Source organism: Procambarus clarkii, chromosome 40 (assembly GCF_040958095.1).
Source record: "Procambarus clarkii isolate CNS0578487 chromosome 40, FALCON_Pclarkii_2.0, whole genome shotgun sequence".
Lineage (NCBI taxonomy): Eukaryota > Metazoa > Arthropoda > Malacostraca > Decapoda > Cambaridae > Procambarus > Procambarus clarkii.
Window position 1 is genome coordinate 8,337,673 of NC_091189.1, and position 26,518 is coordinate 8,364,190.

The window sequence follows — 26,518 nt, forward strand, 5'->3', positions numbered from 1 at the left end:
GTTACAAACTCATCTTGAATACATACCTGAATACATACCTTTACCTGAATAAACATTTGATTTGATTTGATCTGAAATAATAATTGTATTATTATAATTGATAACTGTTATAGTTAGAGTCAGATATTCGCTTCTCTTACTGTTGTAATGAATACGTTTTCTATGGATGGTTGTCTGGGTAACTTCAAATGAATTTAACTAGATAAGATAAGATGATATTTATTCAGGTAAAAGTTCATACATTCAAAATGAGTTACAAACATAATGTTGAATTTCTAGATAGAGCTAGTACATACTATGTCTAAAGCCATTAATGAGCACAACGTTTCGGGCAACTGTAAATATGAAGCTGGTGGATTGCGAAATGTCCCCCCCCTCATTATTATCTAGACTTTTTTACATTTATGTTTTGGGCTGACACGCTATCTTGGTATTTAAGGCAGCGGCGAGTAGGCCGCTTATTTATTTATTATATCTTTAATAATAAAGCGTCTCCTGTTGTGTCCTACATTGAAATTGAAATTGAAATAAGTTTATTGAGGTAAAATACACACAAAGGGATGAGGTAGCTCAAGCTATTCTCACCCCGTTCAGTACAACGTGTTAGTACATACATATACACACATCACAAACAATAAACATGTTACCAAACATTCTGAGAGATAAACATATACATTTCCTCCTTCACAAGTAGTATGGTAACAGACGTACACACAAATACTTTTATGACATTGTGGCTTGTTGAGCTTAATGCTGTTGCCTCTTGTGAGTTACATTGCACTTTTAAAAGAAGTGGTCTGAAAAAATGTTTTCCAATTTTTTCAGTATTTTAAAGGTCTAGATGTGATTAGCCCTATTATGTCTTGTTTGTACAGTTGGTTTCGTGCTGGGGACAGAAAGCCTGCTAAACTACAGAGGTTTCCCCTGGTTCATTGACTGACCTTCCTCGGGATGTAATCCACAGTTAAATAATTTGATACCTACGTACTGTTAAAGGTGAACAGTGAAGTGTAATAATGATTGTGGCCCAGTTTGTTAGTGGATTGGAGCTATCTAGTTAGAGCTTTGACTAATTTGTTGTCTATACCGCCGTCTTTCTGTTGCACAACGTGATGGTGGTCCGGAACGGACTGAGGTGTCGTCGTTTCTTCGTTTTTCTAATGTGTGGTTTAAAATCGGCTGGCTATCATCAATGAGTTTGGGTGGCTATAAATAGGAGTTGCCACGTGTGGGCCAATAGGCTTGCTACAGTTTCTTTAATTCTTATGTTCTTATTTCATATGCAGTACAATTTCATTATATATAGAGCTGTCTAGTCTCAATTCCCGTATCTTTTCTCACTCCATTACATAGTGATATAGAGTGTGTAAATAAATTTGCTGACACAGTTTGCACCTTCTTGTAGGTAAATAAATAAATAAATAAATAAAATAAATAAATAAATAAATAAATAACAATCTTTCATATCGGGTTGCAACTTGTTTACACTTTCCAAGGGTTATAAATATAAGAACGGCAAAACTTTACGATAGAAGCGCTTTTATTTAAGATTTAAAATGTCAGATTTCCACAAGAGCATAATGTGTGGTGGATACCTGAGTAAAAATGACTGACTACGGGGAGAGAGGTAGAGAAGAGAGCCGTGGAGAGGTGCATCGGTACGCTCCCTCCCAAACACCCGGTCAGTCATGGCGGACGAACTTCCCTACCGCGCCGAATATGCCAAATCTGGCCGCGCCTCCTGCAGAGGATGCAAGGAAAACATCGGAAAAGAAACTCTGCGACTCGCCGTGATGGTGCAGGTGAGGGGGGCGGGGTTCTCCACTCGTGGTAATGTGTATGTGGTGAGAAAGTGGGGTGTTGAGGGCAACGGGGCGGCGTTCCCGCCACGGCCTGCGGGTCCCGAGAGGCGTCGGGAATGCCTTGTTTCTGAGGTCCTGAAGGAGGTTATCGGGGATTAATTAGCCCATTAATGAATTTAGGTTAATGAAGCTGTTCATGTTTTGTCGTTGACGCGATTCAGTTTTGTTTGAGAGGTATTTCAAGGATAATTTGTGTTGTGGATTTCTGGTTTTCGCCCATGTTTCAGCTCTTAGGGATGTATAAGGGTGTTCTATTGGCAGTATAACATTGTCTGGGACTTGAAGTCTGTTATCGGGGTTCTCCTTGCCGAAGGCGAGGCAGTGCACGGCCACCTTTCTAGTTACTGGCCAGACCCAACTGCTTAACCTGACTGACTTTAGTGACTCGTATTTCATTTACTGCCCCAACTTTGGTCTTGCCACGGCCTGTACTGTCAACTGGGATACATGTTTAACTTAGAAATAAATCTTTAGGACATTGATTATTTAATAAATGATCACATAATACGATTTTAATATAGTACACTCAAATAAAAATATTTATTTTTTAAACCTGATTTCACACTGTCCATAAAATTCACTTTACTTAAATTTACCCGAGTGCCACCATATCTCTAGTGACGTAGATGGGAGCAGGAAGTGGGCAACTCGTCAAGGTTCTGATTCATTATCCGCCGATTCATACCATTGAACGTTAACAATGTACATTGCTTTTAAGGTGCTCTGTACATTTACTTGGTTAAAAAGAGTATTTACACACCATTACCATGTCCCATAATATTAAATCTTAATGGTTAGAGGTCCCCAAGAAACATACCACCAAACTTTGGTATATTTATACAAGAAGGTACAGTGGGTTTGTGAGAGTGCCTAACATTGGTGTTTTTTATATTCTTGCCAAGCAACTAACTTAGTGATTTTGGCAACTTTACCCCATATATTTTACCTACATTGAAACAATTTATCTCTTCCACATCTATTATATCTCCATTGTACTCCCTTGTTAATTAATAATTTTTTTTTTTATAAATTAAAATACCTTTATAATGCATGTTCCCTAAAAATTACTTGATATATTGCATGATACATATGTTCGAGTTTTTAACACTGTCTTGATAATGTTGAGCACTAATTGGTTTGGGCTAATTTTACCATTTTCTTTAATTCTTGGACTGTGTTTATTCAATATACTTGTCATATACTGTATAGTGCAAGCCACAATACAAGTACAGTACTGTACTTTGAAAGCTATTAAGCTTTTATAAATTTTGTGTTCTTATTCTCGTAATTTAATGCCTTGAAATTACAATATTAAGAGCATAAGAACAAAGGTAACTGCAGAAGGCCTACTGGCCCATACGAGGCAGCTCCTATCTATAACCACCCAATCCCACTCATATACATGTCTAACCCACCTTCAAACAATCGAGGGACCCCACCTCCTCCACGTTACGCAGTAATTGGTTCCACAAATCAACAACCCTGTTACTGAACCAGTATTTACCCAATTGGTTCACTTTGACTTCTCATAATCGGACAGGGAGCCTGATAGGCCTATCAAGGTTCCCCCCCCCCCCAGGCCAATTCCTGGCCTTTCCTCAGGATGCAATCCCACAACAGTTGCTAACTCCCATATATGTATGTATTTACTGCTAGGTGAACAGAGGCTCAACTGAGAACAGAGCTGCGTGGGCCAGCCAGAGGCTTAGGGCCCACGCAGGAATATCCCTGCAAAAAAAAAAAAAAAAAAAAGGTGAAAGGAAACATTGCCCAAATACTTCTATCTTGGTGTGGAAATCGAACCTGAAACCTTTTAGTGGTGACTTGACTGGGGTAAATGTTTCTTACCAAATTTACCTAACATAAGCTAAATGTGAAAACATTTTCTTTGTTCTTTTTTTCAGTCGCCAATGTTTGATGGGAAGGTGCCTCATTGGTATCATCAAATGTGCTTTTTTGGAAAACAACGTCCCCGCACGGTAGCTGATATTGCTCACTTTGATACTTTGCGCTGGGAAGACCAGGAGAAAATTAAGGCAAAAGTTGGTATGTATTGGAGTTTTTGGGTTACTGGCTCAGACATCAAGAATTAAGTTTTTTTTTTATTTTATTTGTTATTGAGCTTATCAGTGTACTTATCAAAAGAACTGTATTATATAATTTAGGTAAGGTTATAGCATTTAAGTTCATGAGCTTATATTTGCATGTTTAGATGTGGATGCTTAAGAGAAAGGTTGTTTAACTGCATAACTCAAGCGACACGTAGAGATAATTATATTAAAGTTCTTACTCTCGCACACTATTTAGCTTATCTACTTAGCATTTTCATGTAAAGCAACTATTATACCCAGTACAAAAGGTGTGTGTTTTATTCTGATTCATTATAAATTTATAAAAATTTAGTAAAGCATTTAATAGGAGAAATATTATGTGGTAAGTGCTGCATTCATTTACACAAAATAGTATAAATGATCATTCACATTTATTTTGTGAATCATTTTTTCAAGGCATTCGGAATAAGTTCTGAAATTTATTCAGAAGTTGGTATGAATAGTGATTACTCGTATAGTCATTGACCTGTTTTGTTATCTACTTTTATGATGTGAAAAATTGAATATATACATCAATCTTACAGAAAGTGGTGGTGGTGGTGGTGGTAGTGTCCCAAGTGGCAATGTTAAGGCAGGGAAGAAGGGGAAGAAAGCAGCAGCAGGTGGTATGCTGGATTTTCTTACTGAATATGCCAAGAGTGGTCGGGCTATGTGTAGAGGATGTGAGACCAAGATTTCAAAGGTAGGTGTAGCCTGGGAAATAAGTGCCATACCTGCATAAAGGTAGCAGTTTTCTGTATGTATTAGTAAATTAGTTTAATAGTCAATAACATATTGCTTATTCTTGTTTACATTAGTTTGGTCATATTACTTTTTATGCAAAGTTTCCATCTGATTTCTTGACTTGCACCGATTTGTTCATTGCACCGCCTTGAAATTTACAACACTTGCATATGATCACAAAAATGAGCTACTGGTTAAAATCAGGATTTTTCCTTTGTTTCCATCCATTCTCTCTTTGTTTGGGCTTTAAGTCTGCTGTCCTAGCAAGTGTCCAATACAGTACTCCAGGCTACAATCCTTTTACCATGTCGTGGCATAGTTATCTAGAGCGTGTGCCTGGGAACACCCAGCGCATAGGTTCGAACCCTTATCACGGCTCCTGATTATCTGACTATACATTGTCATGCACAATTACGAACCACTAAGTCTGTCTGGTGGATATGGTGGTAATGACCATGGACAGCACACACACACACATCCTTCAGACCATTCCAGCAGACGAAGCAATGCGATGAAGCAGAATGTGTCACAATATAATATGCATATCACTAATTCAAGGCATAGTGTTGCTATTATTATCAGCATCTTGATAACAAAAGTGTGTAATTTGATAAATTTATGTAATAAAATGTGTGGAACATTAGTATACTCAAAATATGGTGTGCATACAGAGAGAGTAGTCACACTAACGTAATGTAACAAAGAAAATCCGTAGGAGCTGTGATGAGGATTCGAACCTATGCGGTGAGTAGTCCCCCCCCCCCCACACGCCCCAGACAATTGGATCACGACATGATCAAAAGGATTGAAACCTGGAGTTCTGCTGAACACATGAAGGTTTCCTGAGGCTTCCACTGAAGCATCTAGGAGTGTTCTACCTCTGACACTCTTCTTTCAATACATAGATAAAACAAGCTAAAAAAAAAAATTTAGTAACATAAATAAATAAGTAAAAATATCTTTGTAGCATCTCCCACCCCGGGGCAGACCATGGCGGGACAACTGTTCTGTCAGTGCCTGTAAATTGCCAGACTTCCTGACTCCACCACAGCCATAGTATGTCGCATTCAATTTTTTTCCTTGGTTAGTGAGCGCATATAAATAACATTATAAGGAAAACAAATTAATTTTTTCCATGCACTGTGGGATTGTACATGGTGCATGGAAAAATGAGTAATAGGCATGCAGCCCAAGGGTAAAGTACGGTTCTTAACTTCACTACTCACATTGACAATTGTGTAAATGAGCAGATTGATCATCTCTCTGACACTTACATTCTTTCGAGAACTATCAAACTATATCTGAATTCATCACGAGTCTGATGTTCCTCCTCTGGATTTTTAAACCAGTAGCAGTTGCCAATTGACGTTGCTCACTGCACTTTAGGTTACAGATAACTTTCCGATCCCTGAAGGTTGGAGAGAATCGCTTCCACAGTGCTGACTGAAGCATTACACAAATGAGGGCCCACATCATCTATGACTTACCACAAAACCACCTTACTGCTATAATACTTCCTAATCCTTGAAGTCACCTCTATTGTGATTAATTACATTGCCTTTCATTGCTAGAGTACATAATTTACTCAACAAAACAAAACTTACTTGGCTTATATAAACTTATTCTGCCAAGAGGAAACTTCATTGGCTTACTGTTCTTATGGCCAATTAGGATTAGAGTGCATTATCATGGCTACTTTGGCAGTATTTTCTTAAATGTTCTCCAAATGGTGGTGATGTTACTAATGTTATGTTGCCAAAAACATGCCAGAGAATTCCTCACGGCTCCACCATCTTAACGTTACTGTCTAATCGGTCATGTGAATACAAAAGTGAGGTAAACACCCCCCCCCCACACTAGTTACTCATAAACATTTCTGTATTTCCATATTTAAAAAAACATAAACACTGGATATACTGAGTAAATACTTAGCATATTTATGGCATGCTGTGGGTACATGTTGAGTTAGAAATATAGCAAGACAGTGATGCACCTCGTCGCACTATATAGTAGGAAGTTTCTTCATGGTAACCAAAATTTGTTTGTCATTCATGTGTCATATTCTTATCATGTGTCTTGATAATTTAGGTCAGTATACCTAAATCCATATTACAGCAGTATTACATTATTTTGTTTGTATTAAGCCTAATCTTCTTAGGCATGTCACTCTAGGAACTTAATTAATATCATTTATGACTACTTATCTGATTACCATAATTATATCTTACAGGGTGAAATAAGAATTAGTAAGAAAGAATTTGATAGCGATCGGGCAAAAATGTATGGGCCAGTAGACCAATGGCACCATGTAGATTGTTTTGTCAAAAAACGAGAAGAGCTGCAATTTTTTGAGAGTGGAGACATGCTTCCTGGGTATAACACACTTTCTGCTGATGATAAGAAGACATTAAAGGAAAAGCTGAAGAAAATTGAAGTGTGAGTAGTTCTTGGATTACTACTAAAAAACAAACAAAAAAATTTGTTTAGATTCCAAGACTGAAAAACTTTTAAAACAATTATTAGTCTATTTATATCCTAGAGTTTGATTTTTAATGCTGTTTTTCATATGATTCTCAGTGGGTTTATTGTAAATTTGTAACGGTTGTAGTTAAGTGTACTCTTGCTTTTAGGAAACGCAAGGCAGAAGATGAGCCGGACACTGTATCTAAAAAAATTAAAACTGAAGATGAGGAAGCGGTGCGCAAACAGAGCAAGACATTGTATAAGTGTCGTGATGAGTTAGGCAAATGCCTTACTAAAAAGGATCTTAGCAATATTTTGGATCACAATAATCAGTTTATACCCCCTGGAGAGAGCAAGGTAAGATAATTACTGTTTTCAGTTTTGAGAATGATAATTTTGTAAATTACTGTGGCATATTAGACTGTGATGATGGGATATGTATTTTAAGTTTAATTTATACTTGATTTTGCTTTGTTAACCTATATAGTAGATTTTTGTCTAGGTGTTGCATTGTGAATTTCAATGACAAGCAATTAAAAGGTTTTTGTTGGTCCTGAATAGTGATGTCTATTTTCAGATGTCATTTATTTCTGGGGCAACTCGAAAAGAATTTGCATTTCTGTCTATTGAGACTTGTCTTTTTCTCCAATATTGATGTGATTGTATTAGTGCAAGTGGTAAAACTTCTATTTGTGTACAGTATATTATATGCCAAAGATACATAACAAATTCTGTTTTAGAATTTCCTTTGTTTATCCAAACATGGAAGCCAGACGATTGAGATATAACTTGATGATTCTGCCAATTGCATTCAGATTTCTATTGAACCAAGTTCTATTTGAACAAGACTATTGAGATTATTGTAATTAGGTGTATAGTTCAAAGGTCATTGTCAGCATAACTTTAGCTACATGCAATAATTTTTTTTTCTGCTACACCTCAAAAGCATATCTTTGATAAATCTCTGATTGATAAATTTAATTTGATATATTTGTTAAGTTTTTAGGTTAACACAACATGGGCTATGAATATTTTTCCTTTTTTGCAAAAACTGAAGTAATTCACTTTTGATATTTTGCAGATGCTTGATGCCATTGTTGACATTATGACTTTTGGGGCATTGGAGCCTTGTGAAGTTTGTAAAGAATGCAATTTTCGTTATACGTAAGTACCTTTTTTTTTTATCTTGAAAATATTAATCTGTATAGTACAGTTTTACTCTTAAGTCTGTCTTGATTATTAACCAGTATTCTCAAGCCAGTCATACAGAATTACATTTAAACACTTGATTATTGTGCCTTTATCATCCCTGTGAGTTCATGCTGAGATTAACTGCCCTTTTAATCAAGGGAAACTGCATACAAGTTGTCCCATTTTCTATAATTCCTAATTCATATTGTTAATTTTATTAATTCTTTTTAATTATCATGCCTGAAATGCTAGGTAAATTTTGATTAGTTTATATTTGAATTAAAGCAAATTTAGTGAAGTCTGATATCTTAATCTTTCTCCTGGAGACATGTTAGTACATGGTTTTCCTTCTGAAATTAGCTGTTGTGAATGGAAATCGGTTGGGTGCTAGGTGCCAGAGTTGAGTAACTTATTGACTTAACTGCTTACATACTTGGTTTACAGTCATGGTTAGTGACTTGATAGTTTATTGAAATGTTAATAATAATGTGTGCGCCACAACACTAGTTATGTTTTACTTTTCTGTCATGCAACTGTAATGTAATTTATTGCTATTTTCTCATTTTCAATGAAAAAAAGATTGAAAACTTTGCAACATGGTATCTGACTCATTCCAGGGCCCCTATAATAAAATGTATATAATTTAAGGAGTAAAGTTATCTGCACTTCAGTGCTGAAAAATGTGCAGCACTTTTACCATTTAATTAATCAAAATCACAATAGTGCCTTCTTCACCTTGTACTCGTTGCAGTTTCCTGTAATCATTCAGCCCTATGTTCTCATTACACCACGTTTTTGTATCCTGAGAGATGGTAGTCTGAGGATACAATCGAGCCTGGCCTGAGGCCAGGCTCGATTGTAGCTCAGGGATTGCAGGCTCATTGAGTAGAAGAACTCGCGAAACCCCCTCTCTCTAGGTGGCTAGATTCTTGATAACCCATGGCATTTATATTTCCAGATCTGGCAAGGGCTATGATTGTCGCGGTAATCTGACGGAATGGACAAAGTGTACCAATTTTGTAGAAGAACCTAAACGACGACCATTCCGTTTACCTGAGGAGCTGAGAGATAAGTCCCCATTCTTGTAAGAGCCATACTAATGTTATGCATTTGTAACTATTTTGATCTTGATAAAATATTTTTACAATGGGATGTGCTTGAAGATAATACACATTTTTGTTGTATTTTGTTTCCTAATGCAAGCAGGTGGCAAATGCTTCATTTTAATTTCAGCCAAATCATCACATATAAATCCTCTATAACAGGCATGTCAAATATGCGGCCCTTTGCAAGTACATCTTCGGCCCACACAAAGGATACTGCAATTTGGTCATTTAAAGTTTAAAAACTTCAGAAAAGGCCCCTCATGACAACACAAATGTGACCCATATGGCTCTTGGGGGGACCCTCAATTTGACATGCCTGCACTATAAAATTTAAAGGTAATTCAAGGAATTTTAGGGATTTTAATCGTGTGGCCACTCTGTGGGAAGGGGATTTCTCAAAAAAGAGTAAGACAAAAATGCAGATATTGATAATTTAGGCATTGTAAATGGATAAGATAGTAGACCATTTGGATGCAATCAGTGGCATTTATTTTGATTCGTTCGGGAATTATACTGATAATGAGCTCATTCTTTCTTTCTCCTTATCTCTCTTTAATCTGCTCACCACTTTACATCTTGTTGTATTCCATATGGTATTCCCATCCCTCACTTGGCTTAAAACCTCCTTACTGTTTTATGCAGTTATGTTTTGATTAGGTCACTCAGGTTCTCAAATGAAATTGGGTGCTCTGTAAATGGCATTGTGTTGTTGAACAAGAATCTCTCTGTATCCTGAAGTTCACAAATATCTCTGCAAAAACATTGGGATTTTATTTGCAGCTAACTAATTTATAATTGCAACCAAAAATGATAATTGGTGCATTCTATACCTAGATTCTTTAAAAATGTGTATTTTTATTGTTTAATTTTTTGAACACTTGCACTGAATTGTGGTCCAGTGAATGTACAAGGTAGCTCAGCCAGAAGAATTCCAGTGTTCCATTGTAACCAAATGATCATACTGTACTGGAATGGATTCCTCCTGTTACATCTGGCTGTTTGGTACATCAAGTTTGTGCGTTCAGTAATCACCTTTGCATTGGTAAGATGGCCAATAAACACAAGCTAACTTCATTGCTCAAGGTACTGGTAATGGCCCCAAACAGCCTCCACTTATGGGCTATTCATGCCTGTGCCACCTCTTGGGTAGCTTAATCTCTTTTATCAATCAATCATTGCTCAAGATTTACAGATTATTATGGTCGTTTCTTTTAAACTGTTGTATCTCCCATGGTTCAGAAAGGAATAACTGTATACATAGACTTAATTATCTATGAATTGTTATACTGTCATCAGACATTATATATGAATATTTTATTTCTAATTTCCAGAAAAAAATACAAATTTAAGAGCATTGGGAAGAGAGTTTGGATTGATCATGGCCCAACTACTGCTGAGGTTGTTCAGAAAGATGAAAATGAGTAAGTATGTCTCACCATTTTTTAGGGTGGTGTGTGGATGTGGGTTTTTATGTACAATACATTTTCTTTGCTTTGCCCCCTCCCATGGATATAATTAATAATTTTAGACATGTTAGGCTTATATTGAGGTCACCCCAAAGGTTGAACTACTGACCCTTCCCAGGATGTAACCCCATAACAAACTGACTAACTCTTGGGTACCTGTTTACTGCCAGGTGAACAAAGGCATTAGGTGATGGAAAACTTGCCCAACCATTTCTGTCCCACCCGGGATTCAAACCCAGAATTCCTGATTGTGAGTTGGGAACGAACCCACCTGTACTACAGAGACCCTATGGAATTGGACATTTATTGTTCAGTGTGTCCATAGAAAATTTAATTTGTGAATAGTGAATGATTTGGTTATGAAATTTGATAGTAGTACTTTGAAACAGGACTTCTGTATTTGCTTATGTGAAAGTATTTCTTGTAGCTTTATTTGTTTATGTGAAATTATTTCTGGTAGGTGACATTGAAAAAAAAAAATATATATATATATATATATTTTTAATATTTGGCATTGTATATGTCAGATATATATGGAAAACTGCCTCACAACACAAAGACAGTGGGTATAAGTAGAAGTTGCCATTTATTGGTGTCTTGCAGTTTCCTCTATTTTTGGGTTCTTAATGAAAAAGTTTGACATTCCTGTAAAATAGGAAACAAGACATTTATATACAAAATAAAAAAATATTAATAGACATGCACAAAATTTTTTAAGTGCCCTCAGTAGTCTCAACTTGCCACACAATTTGTTGTAGACTATGTGACTATTACATGAAGGTACATTAGGTTTGAGAGATTACATAATATTAGTATTTTTACATTCTTGCATAGTCACTAACACGCATGTTGTTTCGGGCAGGGATAGACTAGGGATATATCCTTTAGTTGCCATAATGTGAAATTGCTCATTGCTAAATTTTCCATTATATTTTCTTCAGTGTGACTGTGTCTAAATCTTCAAAACCCCTGGAAGGTATGACGTTTGTCATTGTTGGCAGCCGCTTTACCAAGGACAAAAAAACGATGAAAAGTAAAATTAAAGAATTGGGCGGTGAAGTAGTAACAAAAGTACAAGCAACTACTACAGCTGTTATTACTACTCAAGGTCAGTACTTTCTATTCTAGGTGGTAGCATCGTTGCATAATTTGCATAATAAAGGTTTAAATGTTTACCAAGAATGTGTTGTGTTGCATAAATTGAACCTCTGTGTAGTAGGTAATAAGTAATGATTTGCTATAGGCAAATCCTGGTGTTTGGCAGGCCCTTGGAAGCCCAGATTCCTGGTAGCATTGTAGATATTTGGGATCTCTGCAATATATGCAGTATATATATCTGCCAATGCACTGGGGAGATATTGAGAACCAGCCCAGAAAGGGTGGGATTGTAAACATTAGTAACCCATCTACTACGAGTTTAAATATGACAGTGATACTGTGATGTGGACTATAGGGATAAGTTGGTTAGTGCATTGTTCCTGCAGCATAGTGAAGTTGCTGTTGTGGCCGAGGAGACTGGTGTGCAGGGATTGAGTGTGAATGGTCCACAAAACAAGGCTGGGTGGAAGAATTTTTTAAAATGGTGGTGAACTTGTTTGTTTGTGCTGTGTGACAATTCATAAGGAGTATGTTAAAAGGAATGAAAAACAGCCCGAAAGTGAAGGAGAAGGGTAGCAACAATGGAAAGGGAAGTAATGGCAGAGATCTTAATTATTTATAATTTCTACCTCAGAAACAGATTGATTGGACAATGAAAGATCCTAACGGTGGGTGTGATAAGTGGAGAGCACAATCAGTACCTGTATTCAGCAGTCACAGATTTCTTGATACAAGTCATAATGCTGCCTACCCTAAACTTTATATTCACCTTGAGTGACTCAATGAAAGTACTGTCAAGCTTTGATTCTTTGCAAGGGGTATGCTCCTAGAGCACAAGATGCAGAGCAAACTCAATTTCACATGGGAGAACATTAATACCAGTACTGTATGTCTACCTATAAATGACTATAAAATTAACATTTCCAGTTTCAGTAAAACATCTTTTCTATGTAGGTGACAAATTGGAAACAAGTCATAGTTAGAGGTGATGTCATAGATTTATGGGAAATAGTAAGCAAGGTCCCATCAAAGGTTCAGCTTTGGCACACACTATTTACACCCCTTATTTTCATTACTCATTACTGTATTCATTACATCCCTTGTACGATTCTTTTACACTCCTGCGCTCATTACAACCCTGTATGAATTATAGTATACTTGTTTTATATTTACTTGACATGTTTTCATAATTCCTCTTGAGCTTAGCACTAATGGTCTCCCTGTTCTCATTTTACACATTGCACTTCAAATACCGGAAGAGAAGAGAGGTGGATAGAGCAAGTACTTTCAAGCGTTACATTTTTAAATATGAATTATAATTATTTATGGTTAGGTCAGGTTTATGATTGACATAAATAGTGTGTATGTGGAGGCTTGGATTGAGAGTGAACAACTCACAGATGTGGTAAAGAGTAGGGCTGTAAATATATTTATTTGTTAGTACTATGTAAGACAGTTGATGCAGAGCACTATACACCTGGTTTTATTAAGTGGTGTGTGGATGACTGCTAGTGTGTGGTAGTGCCGTGTTATCCATGATGCTACAGTGCAACTGTGAATGATAAAAGAATGTGAACAAGTAATATTGGTTATTTTTATTTAATATTGATTGGGCTTTTTTTTATACTGCATGCAAAAATGTTTTAGAAAGAATGAATGAAAGAGGGGAGAATAATGCATATTTAATCAATGAATCTATGAAGAGAAAGAACATTTGGAAGGGACTGGTAAGTCAAAGCAAGGAAGGCAGATATGGCATTTGTATATTTAAGATTAGTTCATATCTTTGTAAGGTATAGTGAGATACGCTGACTTGAGAGACCGCTAATATCTTCCTCTAATAGCTAGGATTGAAACATATCTAGTTTTATTTTTTAGAATATAATTGCAGTTTGTATTTTTATGAATTCCTGGTATTTCGTAATTTTAATTGTAATGAAATAGGTAGGCTTGGATAGCCAGTGACTCCTTCCTCAATCAGTGTTCATTTAGTTCTGTATATTTTCTCATGTACCTGCTAGGCATTTCTTTTATAAGCTTTGCATTTATGTAACAAAAGCATATATTGTAAAAATAATTTTCTTTTTGCCCATAGATATTATTGGAGGCACAGACAAGAAAATTGATGCTGCAAAGACCTTCAATGTGCACTGTGTGAGTGAAGATTTCTTGGACGAAGTAGAGAATGGAGGTGCTGCATTGATGATACAGAAGAAGAGTATTGCTTCCTGGGGCGGTAATGTATGTATCTTGTACCATATTTACCTATAGAGCCTCGCCTTATACCTATTATACCAATTTGTAACTCCTGATTTTCCAGTACTCGTGTCAAACTTGCCTTTGGATTCTGTAACTATGGATGCTTTTACAATGTTTGGTTAGAGTTCATGCCACATGTTCACCACCCTCATTTCATAGGGATATTTTCCTACGTTTCACTGACTCATCTGTGTGTTAACTTCCACTTGTGCCCCTCTTGGGTTGTCCCTCACAGTGTGGCAAAAATTGCTATGGTCCTACTTCCTTGCTTACATTAATTCTTCTAGGTGTTTCTATACCTCCTCAGTTACAACCATAACGCATAGTGGTTTTCATGATTCTGCTAGCTGTCTCCTGTAGCACTTCCAGTATAGTTATATAGTTATCTACATACGCAAATAATTCTTTGAACAGTGTCCTTATGTGATCAGAGAAGCACTTGTTTTTAATTTGAAAATATAAAATTTGTCCTTAAATTAAATTATGTTACTGATAATTTAATTAAAAACAGAAGTGCCTTGCAAGTTTGTGTGCATATATTTACTTTTGTTTTACTTATATTTTTCAGCCTCAAGATAGAGTTCAGAGCAGCAAATCCTCATCAAAGTCATCAAAGTTTGGTAAGTTCCAATTTGTTTATCTTGATTAGTTTTCACATTATTGTTTATAGCTTTCACATTCTGCTGCTCCCTCATGCAAGATTCCACTGCATCCTTGGACTTCAGAACATAGTCAGGAAGATGGGGGGGGGGGAGGATACAGCTCAGAAGTGCAGGGAAATTTTGATGCATGGTCATATTTTGCTCAACTTATTGGAGACATGTATATGTACTGCACCAACAACTACTAGATGGCAACACCTTGGCCACCTCTGGTTTTATTGACCTGAGAGGGCCTTCCATACTCCCTGACTGATGACCAGTAATATCACTAGCAATGCATATCTGTTATGCTCCAACATTTTTTCTATATATATTAGCTTCTCATGTGTGGTTACAGTATTTGCATGTCCCTGAAACTCTTTGGCCTCTTTCAGTTCATTGCTGGGGTACACAGCAGTGGCTTTGTTTTCTCAGCAAAACTGCTGTTCTCATCACAGGGGGTCACAGGTGTTTAATTATGTGCATTGTGCACATTTAACAGCTATGGAAGAGTGGATGACTTAATTTCTTAATATATGTCCACGAGCATCTCGTGTCTTCCTTTTGTCAGGAGTCACTATGAAATTAGGCTTGACATAGTTGAGCACTCTTGCCCTTCACCCAGGCTTCTTCCTTGGACTGAAGTCTGGAGCAACAGACTTGGTGATTTTTGTAGGTCTCATTGACCTTGTTTTGCATCCAAGTTCTTGGTGACTAGAGCATAGCATCTTGGGGACTGTGCCATGCCTGGGCAGTATATCTAGTGTTAATTCTTACGAGACTACATTGCAACATGGCATACCTTGGAGATGTACATTTCATTACCTGGGCAGTATGAAAGAGTGCTCTGCCGTTTATTTTGCTAGTATGAATCCCACTTGAATGGTACCCATGATGAAGCTGAAAAAATTTGCTAGCAGGAACAAGCCTTGCTACAGTGGAGTATGGCGTCTACTATGCCAAGACAATCTTGGTACTTAAATGTATATTCTCCTGCCTTTAGTATTAAATACTATTATCTAGATGCATTTAGTATTAAATGCTATTATCTAGATGCATTTAGTATTAAATACTATTATCTTTTATTTGTTGTGATGTTTCAAGTGCAATAATGCAATGGACTGTCAATAATGTTATTTGTATCACAGACTTTCGTTCATAGGTATGCATATATATTCGCATCGCTAACATGTGCACCGTATTACATTCTTTGAGCAATAAAACAGTTATTGCTGTTATTACACTGTATATACATGTTATATATCACCGTTTTTAATCACCATAAATAAGCAGTACCGCACAAGGTGTGGTGGGTGTGGCAGTGAAATAAAGCACAGCATAGCGCTACACACTACCAGCAAACTATGCAACGTGATGCAGCAAAATGCATCATGATATACTATACACATCAATAATTCTAGACACATTGCTGCTGTTATCATATTCCTGGACACTAATTCATGAATGAATAATTTTTCCCCAGTTTATTTTCTAAATGAACATGGGGTCGGGTTTCGTGATGCATACATGCAAGAGACCGCAGCTATCTGCTGTGAATGTCTGCCTCGCACAGAAAACATCATAACCAGCATTGTGTTTGCTGATATCTGAACCTTGTACAGACATCATCACAGTCATGATCTTCTATAACACTATGATTGCAAAATAATTGCAGTTATTAATTTATTTCTTCATAACCAATTGATTCTGTGGGCACAAGCTGCATGGTGGTGCTGCTGTGAGCTGGTGCTGCATTCGCTACCCACTGTTGCTCTCTCAGTACTGAAGCCCTCACACCCTGCAGGGGGTACCCATGATTTTTGTCCATGGTGGCTTCTGTTTACTGGAAGTCTGAGGAAAGAAAAGTGAACTCCATTTATATTCGGGATTTCTATATCTTATGTGGTACTGCAAATCGTCCTTGTGTGACTCTCATAACAGAAGGGTTAAAGATAGTTTTGGCTGGTTTAAAAACTTTTAAGAAATGCATGTAGGTGCATAGGAGGAGAAACATCTTGTATGAAAAAGTGTGTTGATGTGGACATTGTTGAGCCATTCAAATATAAATTACAACAGAGCACTAATATGTAGAATATTACTGAGGACAAATTCAGTTTTAAATTTGTATCACTGATAAAAGTAGTATGGTAAGAAGATATTTACTTCCTGAAACATACAGCATTAGTATAAGGAAATTGAGTGGCCATAAAGTTGACATAAGACATTGCCATTACAGATAATATTTAGTTTGTTCTAAACCTTAAGCAAGTGTACCTCAATCTCTCATTTTGAAGTCAGGCCTCATATGGTCTCACGAGAACTCGCAGGAGGCTTAGAGTGTGGCAGTAATGTACCAGATAAGGAATTTCTTGCAAAGATGGTTTCAGGTGTCTTTATGTTTAAATGCTTTCATTTTTAGATTCACGCTTTGTTAAAAGCATGCCAGAGAAACAGAGGATAAAGCTGAAGGGCGGTGCTGCAGTAGATCCAGATTCGAATATGGAAAACTCTGCCCATGTGTACCAGGTACAACTTAGATATCTCTAGTTTTTCATTTGAGATGTAAACATAGCAATATTTTTTCTTGAGCTTTCTGTACATGCAGAATTATCTTGTAGTTTTTATGATGGGCATAATAAAGCCCTATTTTTGTTACAAGGATTGTATTTGCCTCCTTGCAAATTATCTTAAAAAATTTTTGTTTGCAAGAAAACAATGCAGTTATATGGAAATAATAATGGTAAAACTACCAGGTTTAAGCATTGTACTGTAATATCATCAATGATGCTTAAAGTAAGAGCACCTGAGAGCTAGCTTAGTTCTGCTTGCTTTTATGTTCTTTTATAGAAAAAAAACATTGATTTTTAAGTATCAGAGACATTCAGCAGGCTTTGAGAGTAAAGTATTGTTTTGTTGGTCAAGTATCTAGTTAATGTTGTGATTTACGTAAAATTATTTAATTACAGCGAGGATCCAAACTGTACAATTGCGTTCTGGGCATGGTTGATATAGCGCGAGGGACAAATTCTTACTACAAGCTTCAAGTTCTGGAGAGTGATAATAAAAATGGGTTTGTAATTTTTCTGTCATTTGTTAATTTATGAGGGAGTAAGACATTGCCCATGTCTTAATGGGAAATGTACATTTCCAATGCTTCGATTTCTCTTCATAAAGCTTAAACTGTTGATTATTCACTTTATATTGAAGTCCATGAATATGCTTATCCATTTTCTACCACCAAGACAAAATGTCTTGAATGTTATACTGTATCTGTAATATTCCATAATACTTTTCATCTGGGTGTTTATAGTAACTTTTTAATGAAGGTGCTGACATTTGGGCACCTTTTAATGACAATGCCCACATGTGGTTACTGTGGGCACTCATTTGTTAATGGTCAGGGAAATGTAGTGCTTGGTGGACCGAAGATAGGAGCATGGCCCACTGTTCTCGTCTCTTGTTGTCCAACACAGATATCACTTCTTTGCTACCCTCTGTATTTTTATATTTGTTGTTTGGTTTTGGTCATGTGGTTTCTTTAATTTCGCTGATTTCTTGTCACAAATTTTTTGTACTAGCCTAGTTGTACTTGCGGGGGTTGACCTTCAGCTTTTTGGTCCCACCTCTCAACTGAACACTTTTATAAGACGAATAAATCTGCCAAATAAATAAGATGAATCTGCCTCCACCACATCAACTGTCAATCAACTGGTGTAGATATTCCTGAGCCTATTGGGCTCTTTATCATATCTACATTTGAAACTGTGTATGGAATCTGCCTCCACCACATCACTGCCTAATGCATTCCATTCAGTCGGGGAATGCAAATTTTGTCCGGCAGAAGTTCCACCTCCTTTGCTGGCTCGGTTTTCCGGCTCTTCCTGCTCGGTGGTCGCACCCGAGATCTTCCCACAGCTCCGCCTCTTCTCGACTCGTTTGGTCCATGGCGGGACTGGTTCGGCTCTGCCTTGGGTCTCTCACTTTCTGTTGGTCGGGTGGCTTCGTTGGTGGTGTCCCACCTGCGTTCTTGTTCTTGGCGGCAGTGTGGTGGGTTTTTGGCGGTCCTTCCTTTTTCCTTCTGTCCCTTCTTCAGTTCTTTGTTTTGTTGGTGTGGTCTTGTCCTCTTTTGCGGGTTCGGGGCCGTCATTTTGCCACATACTGTCACCTCGTATCGTGCAGCGCTGGCGGAGTAGCTTCAGCTTGCTTTCGGCATTGAGGTGACTTCTGCTCCGTTTAGCATGCTCAGGTGTTGTTTCGCCTCCGGCCTGCTCATGCGCCGCCTGAGCGGTCCTGATCATTGGACAGGGTGCTCTTATCTTCTCCTCGGTTTGTTGTGGCCCCTTTGGTTCCGGATTGTTTCTCCAAGGCTCTTTTTTTTTCTGTTGGCCTTGGCCTCTGGAGGTCGGGTTGGTGAGCGTCCTGCTCTCCTCCGGTGCAGGAGTTTTCTGCTCCTTCGGTCATGGCAATGGGGGTTTTCGTTGCAGCAGTCTCCTTTTTTTCTGGCGGAGAATGAGACGGCTGCTTTCCGGAGGGGTCCTTGGGTTGTTGATGCTTGGTTGGTTTGGCCGGAGGTGCATCATGTTTGGTGTCCGATGGCGGCCCTCCACCGTTCATTGCGTGCCACGGCTTCTATGTCCTGAGTCGCTCTTTGGGTTGATTCGGTTTCCCTCCTTCCCTGTTTGCGGGTGCAGGTCTCCCGGGTCGTCCGCAGGATTATTACGGCTAGCCGGCCTGTGGTCTCTCCCTATGTCCATGTTCGCGGCTCTTGCCGCTGTTTTTGGCAACATGTCCTGGGCTGTCATTCGGGTGCGGGGTTTTTGGTGGTCGAGCAGGGTCCTGGCTTCCCATTATCTCCTGCGCGTTCCTGGGCCTGTGTCGCTTTGGATCGGCAGTTGCAGCCGGTTGTCTCAACTTAGAGTTGAGGAGTAAGCAGCGACCGTCTCCCGGGTAGGTCCCTCTATTTTCCTCTGTGGGGAGTTAGCTCCGGGGAGCCAAAGGGGCTTCCCCCAGAAAACCAGCGTTGAATGTAATGAAACGCCATTTTCTGAGTGAGTCCTGGAGGCTCCCCGGCATCCCTCCCTCCCTCCGGTCGGCGGTTTTTCACGTTTTTTGACATTCAGCCTCAGAACTAGGGATGGATAGCTGGCGTGATGGGTCTGGGGCTCCCCCTTCCCCCTCCCGGGGAGGCGAGAGCTGCGCGGCAACGTGTGACGTCATGATTGTTTGCTCGTTTATTTTAGGGGAGTTCTATCCACTTGTTCGGCTTGTGGTACTGTAGTAATTTTCACCAGAATAGGGGTTTGTTTTGGGACGCTTACCTCTTTGGGTGCCTAACCCGGTCGATGGCAGACAGAATGCTTCCAACCACACGGGGGTTTCTATAGGCCATTGCTCCCCTTGCCTCTTCTGAGGGGAGCCTGGCTCGTGGTCCCCGGTAGGCCCATAGAACTCCATACACATGACTGATGCCAAAGTCTGATATTAGCATATCAGCCTAGTAAGCTCCGAGGAGCCTCCTGGACTCACCCAGAAAATGGCGTTTCATTACATTCAATGCTGGTTTTTTATTCTAAATTGAAAATCTGAAGTTTTCAATATTAAATTTTAAATTTAATTATGATTCTCTTGTTTTTCAAGTTACGCTGTGATCATTTAGACAAAGTTGGAGCATTAGCCTAGTTGATTATGCAAAAAAAATTGAAGAGAGTTTGTGCAAGTTTTAAAAACTTATGTTTAATTATTTTTTGTCAAACCATGTATGTATGTCTTAGCCATTATAATATATATATATTATTTTTTCATGGTTTATAAAGGTGGTGGGTGTTCCGTTCATGGGGTCGAATTGGTACAACCATTGGCAACAACAAACTGGAGGATTTTGAGGATCTTAATGATGCTGTCAGACAATTTGAACAACTTTATGAAGAGAAGACTGGCAACCGGTTCTCTGCAAGCGAATTTAAGAAAATTCCAGGGGCTTGGTATCCCCTGGATATTGATTATGGCCAGGTATGAAGCATTTATTTATTAAAATTTTACCCGATTTAACTGATAACCATTGTTGCTAGCAGCTGTGGCAGAGACAAGAAACAAATATGGCTTGTTAAGGAGCCTCCATTTTTCCTTTTTGTTTTGCTTATATTTGGTGACAGTATGCAATGAAATCAATACAATAACCCCTACCATTATGTAATGCAATCAATCTTGGATCTCCTGCTTTATGGAGGTAGGGGAATTGAGCTTGGGACTTACCTACCAAAAAATTATCAGTAAAGGCAAAATTGCTTTCAGATCCAGAACATGCTTTTGGTCAAGGCTCCAAAAGCATGGGCTGGAATTGGGGAAATTGATTAACCAGTGAATTGTGGAAAGCATATAGACACTTGGCAGGCTTATACTAACATTTCAGAGAGCAATCTGAATCCAGTTGCCTAAAAAATGTTTACACATTCTATAATGGTCACACAGCTTGAAGTAAAAATTAAAATTTGGGGTGGTATTTTGCTAATTGAAACTCACTCAGATTGACTGACTGACTGAAAGGAACACAACACTAAAGGCAGAGTGGAGGCGAGGTGAACAACAAAACAGTATTTTCGGGAAGATACAAGAGGAAGACAGACAAGAGCAGTAACGTGGCTTTCACCGACACTTCTAGTGCCCATATGTGTCTGCCCCTTAAGCTCCCCATTGGTTGCAGATTCTCTTGGTCATAAGATACAGGGTCATAATGTTAATTGTTTTCCCCCCTCCTCCTCGAGGGCTCGTATTTGTGAATTTGTCACCTTATTAGAACTCTAGGAGTTAAGAGATTTGGCACATGTAACTGAATTCAGTTTTCTATGACGTTTTTTGTGAGGAATATCTCAAAATTGTAGGCAGACTTACTTTTCTAAATTTGTGATGTGTTACATATTTTGTCATAATCAAATATACTTGATTTGACAATCATAAATGTATTTTTTTTTTTTTCAATTAACAGGATGATGATAAGGTGTCACAGCCTGTTGTAGCTGGGTCTAATAGCAAATTACCAAAACCTGTGCAGGATTTTGTTGCGCTTATCTTTGATGTGGATACAATGAAAAAATCAATGGTGGAGTTTGAGGTGGGTAATTATGCAGTTATGTTTGGTGTCGATTTAATTCTCAACATTCTGTTCTTGTATTAAATTTAATGGTATTGTATAAGAATGAATTTTGACATTATTATTATTATTATTGAGCAGAAAAATAATGCTAAAAGTGTAGTATACATTACTAAATACCGTATTTAATGTTAAAGGGGTTTAGTTTTAATGTTTATTAATTATTTTAATATTAAATTTACAGCTTGATCTTAAGAAAATGCCATTGGGAAAATTAAGTAAGAAGCAGATTCAGAAAGCATACAAAGTTCTGTCGGAAGCTCTGGAGCTAATTCAGAAGCTGGAGACGAAACCTGAAGGTGAAACATTAGTGTCTAGTGCAGCAGGAATTAAAGCCCAGCTTTTGGACTGTTCTAACCGGTTTTATACTTTGATCCCACATGATTTTGGAATGAAGAAGCCACCTCTACTTGATGATTTGGATCTAATAAAGGTTAGTTTTAAATCTAGAGTTTATTATAACAAAAATGTTGTAATAAAACATTGTTATAAAGAAATTAAAAATAATGTTGTACATTTTCCCCATGCTTTAATGCGTATAAAACATTTGTCTTTAATTATAATTTGTATAATTATAATTATCTTTATCAGGGCTAATCTGATTTTCTGTGTACTTTGAGATCATATAATATCTTTGATTAATTTTGGGTTCTGTATTCCCTTGGAGTAGTTTAAGATCCTTGATGCATTTTCATTATAATATGAGGAATAATAATTTCTTTAGGTTTGAATGCTTTGTTTAAATCACTGGAGATTTATTAATCATTTATTTGATTTTGATTGGAAACTAAATTTAAAACTTGCTTTGTAGTTCCCCAGTGACAATTGTTTTAAGTTTGTTATAACCCTCAGTGTCATAGGAAGATACTTTTTGAGAGAGAGATACCAAGGTTGAGGTGTAGTGTGTCCAACAGAGAACTCCCATGATTGTGTTAGATCTATTGTCTTGATTAAGATAACTTCAAGATAACTTCATAAGATAACTTCAAGATAACTTCAAGATAACCTCAAGATTGTGGCAAATTTAAATTATTATTATTATTATTATTATTATTATTATTATTATTAATGTAGAGGTAATTGTACATTTAAGTAATCCTAATTAAACCCCACAGACAAAGATTGGCATGCTAGATAATCTCAGTGAGATTGAGGTTGCCTATAATCTTCTCACATCTGAGGATGATGGCGATAAGGATGCTGATCCAATTGATAAACATTACCATAAGCTCAAGACAAAGATGGATGTATTGGATAAGGATAGTGATGAATTCAAAATGATTCAAGACTATGTAACCAATACACATGCAACAACTCATTCACACTACAAGCTACTTGTTGAAGAGGTAAGACTATAGATAATACTAATAATTTATTACAAAGACTATACATTAAAACTCTTAAGAACCTAATGAGTCACAGTCCATTAGGATTTGTGTGTATTGTCTAACTAATATGAATGAATTAAATGTGGTGACCCTGGTGTTTAAATTTTGTTTCACTTCCAGGTATTCAAAATTGAGAGGGATGGTGAGAAGAAGCGTTACAAGCCGTTTAAACAGCTCAATAACCGTAAGCTCCTGTGGCACGGCTCTAGACTTACAAACTTTGCTGGCATTCTTTCTCAGGTAAAACACTTTATTATCTAGGAATTAACTTTTTTATTATTATTATAGTGTGTGTTTCTTTTATTTTGGGAAAGTGTCATATGTAAATATTCTATGATTTTGTATAAAGTAGAAACATTACCTGAACAGTGGATAAATAATGATTCACAAAACTTCAAAATTAAAAGATTATCATTTAAAAAGGCCTGCTAAAGAATGGGTAATGCAGTATCTAAAATGAAATGTAATTTGAAACAAACATTTTTTTAAATACACTGATACTGATTGCTCTTGTTGCTCAGTGCTTAGTTGTGGAAGTTAGCATTGAAATGTAGCCAGGTGTGACTTGACAAAGGGGTCATATGTTTCATGTTCATGATGCTCTTCTTTTTTATTTAATATACAGTACTTAGATAACAGGTGGGGTATATTTTTCCTGTTTAGGGTGCTTTTTTTTTTTAATATCATACAGTACTTAGATGCAGGTCATTATAAGAGAAGTGATGCCTGGTAATACAGGAAATGTATATGTTTATCTCTCAGAATGTTCGGTAATACGTTTATTGCCTGTGATGTGTGTGTATGTATGTATTAACACGATGTACTGAACGGGGTGAGAATAGCTTGAGCTACCTCATCCCTTTGTGTGTATTTTACCTCAATAAACTTATTTCAATTTCCTGGTAATACCTCTGTAATGCCCTGTTATTATTTCTTAATGTAATGTGTCTCTCTCTCTGCTTTACAGGGTCTTCGGATTGCTCCTCCCGAGGCTCCCGTTACTGGTTACATGTTTGGAAAAGGTGTATACTTTGCTGACATGGTATCCAAGTCTGCAAACTACTGTTGCACTTCTCATATTAATCCTACTGGCCTCATATTACTTTGTGAGGTTGCCTTGGGTGAAATGTAAGTCATTTTAATTTATTTCATGGCTTTTCTAAATTGATAGAACACTATTTACATTGCATAAAACAATTTAAAATACTGTATTGTTAAAACTTTTTTTTTCTTACAGGTACGAAAGAACTCGTGCCGAGTATGTTGAAAAGTTGCCAAAAGGTAAACACAGTACAAAAGGTGTGGGCAAGACGTGCCCTGACCCGAGTGGGGCCCGCATTCTCAAGGATGGCGTAGAAGTGCCTCTTGGTAAAGGTATTCCTTCAGGTGCCAAGGACACTACTCTGTTATACAATGAGTACATTGTATATGATGTTGCTCAAGTCAATGCTAAGTATCTTCTCAAACTCAAATTTCAGTACAACTATTAGTTTAATATTACTAAGTAGGTAGGTCTGTAGATAGTTTTGGTTTGTAAATTTACCGAGTAGAAGTGAAAATTGGTTTTGATCACCTTGTAAGTGCATGCGTGTGTTTGATAACCAAATGTTAGTGTGTTTTATGTGAGTGTGGTGCTTTTGTTGTTTCATCAGAGTATTATACACTAAAAACCACAACTTTTCATTAATATCTTTAAATTCTCAGTGCTGTCTGTATTTAAAAATGTAGAACTTTTAGCAATAGAAAAGTTAAATCATAATATCATTGTATTGCTTTTACGAAAGCAAAAATAGTTTTAATTATATTTTTTTACTAATGAATGTATAAGGAGCATGAATGGGGAAAGAGATTGCAGTATATGCAGTTTCTTTTTGATTTGTACTGGTGTTAAAATCCTAGTATTGTACTTATATAAAATATACGAACCAAATGATCCACGAGTTTCTGTCCCTATAATGATGTCATTAAGTGTGCCCTTGTTATAAGACTGCAGGTATTTTTGTTTTACAAGTTATATTAATCAATAAACAAAAAATATATCTTAAGACATTTCATTAACATTTAGACCAAGGTGGTCCAAGTTCTTCGACACCGTGTGACACATCAGCACTAAACTTATAAGTCGAGGGCCACAAATTATACATATAATGTATTTATATATTTAAGATTAAAAAAATGGTAAGATCTTTTAGTGATACAAAAGCTCTAGGCAAGGGCCTGCACATGAAGGAATTTTTTTTTTTAGGGGCTCTTGAATTTATACAAAAATAATGCTTGTCATATCCTGACCAACTAACAATGTCTGTGGTTAAGACTTCTTTTACCAGTCTCTTCATATTGATTCCAATGTTGGTGGGCAAGTTGAAGATACGCATCCAGGGTTTTATTTCCTGTCTGATTTCTGGTTGTAGTACTGAACATTGAGTGTAGCTTCAGTGCAAAGTCTCGCGGCTTGGTGAGTCTGTCCTTGCAGACCAACTTCCAGAAATTCCCGATTCTTAATTTTCTTTGCAAGTAACAATTGGTCAGACGGCATTTCACAGTATTTCAGGCTGAAGTTTTGGTAACCGTGTCTCCATATCTCTCATTTCCATATTTCTGTATTGTTAAGTATTTAATACGTAACATGACATTGTTAAGTAAAAGGAGACTGGGTTTCAGCCCAAACACTCTAGATAAGTTATATTTTTTACTGACAGATTTGAAAAGTCTTGACATGACATCATCTGTTATGAGTTCATGACAAGAAGCAAAGTATGCAGGATCATTACTTCTTAAGCACTTTAAATAGCTGCAGCTTCTTGTACAAAGATTTTATGAGTACAACTAGAGAAATATTTTGTTGTTTGCCTTGTAAACTCAGGTTCAACACATTCAAGTGGGCTGTCGTATCTGTTAGGAATGCCAGGGTTTCCACATTTGGATATGTACAACGAGGGTGATTCACAATTAATTCTCGTTGGATACTGTCATGTCTCTTCCTGATGGCAAAGGAAGGCTCCACACAGAGAAGAATGATTCTCAATTTATTGGTCAACACCCAAATTTTTCTATGTTGACCAA

At 37.2% G+C, this 26,518-nt stretch overlaps 1 protein-coding gene across 2 annotated transcripts; it reads left to right on the plus strand.

Annotated features, from left to right (window-relative positions):
* The first annotated feature begins 1,644 nt into the window (after positions 1-1,644).
* Parp1 (Poly-(ADP-ribose) polymerase) lies at positions 1,645-25,495 on the plus strand. Of its 2 annotated transcripts, none has more exons than XM_045741779.2 (20): positions 1,645-1,802; positions 3,767-3,908; positions 4,498-4,655; positions 6,927-7,132; positions 7,327-7,516; positions 8,241-8,323; positions 9,309-9,434; positions 10,788-10,877; positions 11,864-12,030; positions 14,116-14,261; positions 14,848-14,899; positions 17,340-17,446; positions 17,887-17,990; positions 20,734-20,929; positions 21,903-22,028; positions 22,252-22,500; positions 23,183-23,413; positions 23,576-23,695; positions 24,423-24,583; positions 24,693-25,495. In XM_045741779.2, the coding sequence occupies exons 1-20, from the start codon at positions 1,689-1,691 to the stop codon at positions 24,943-24,945; spliced, it is 3,021 nt and encodes a 1,006-aa protein (XP_045597735.2). In that variant the 5' UTR covers positions 1,645-1,688; the 3' UTR covers positions 24,946-25,495. The 2 variants fall into 2 exon arrangements, with proteins under 2 accessions (XP_045597735.2, XP_045597736.2); XM_045741780.2 differs by lacking the exon at positions 1,645-1,802 and adding an exon at positions 1,961-1,982.
* The last annotated feature ends 1,023 nt before the right edge of the window (positions 25,496-26,518 follow it).

Excerpts from the sequence above, each read along its gene's own strand:
- Parp1 (XM_045741779.2), top strand. The coding sequence starts at position 1,689 with ATGGCGGACGAACTTCCCTACCGCGCCGAATATGCCAAATCTGGCCGC. Across the intron at positions 8,324-9,308 it reads GAATGCAATTTTCGTTATAC|ATCTGGCAAGGGCTATGATT; the intron begins GTAAGTACCTTT and ends TTATATTTCCAG. Across the intron at positions 9,435-10,787 it reads AGAGATAAGTCCCCATTCTT|AAAAAAATACAAATTTAAGA; the intron begins GTAAGAGCCATA and ends TCTAATTTCCAG.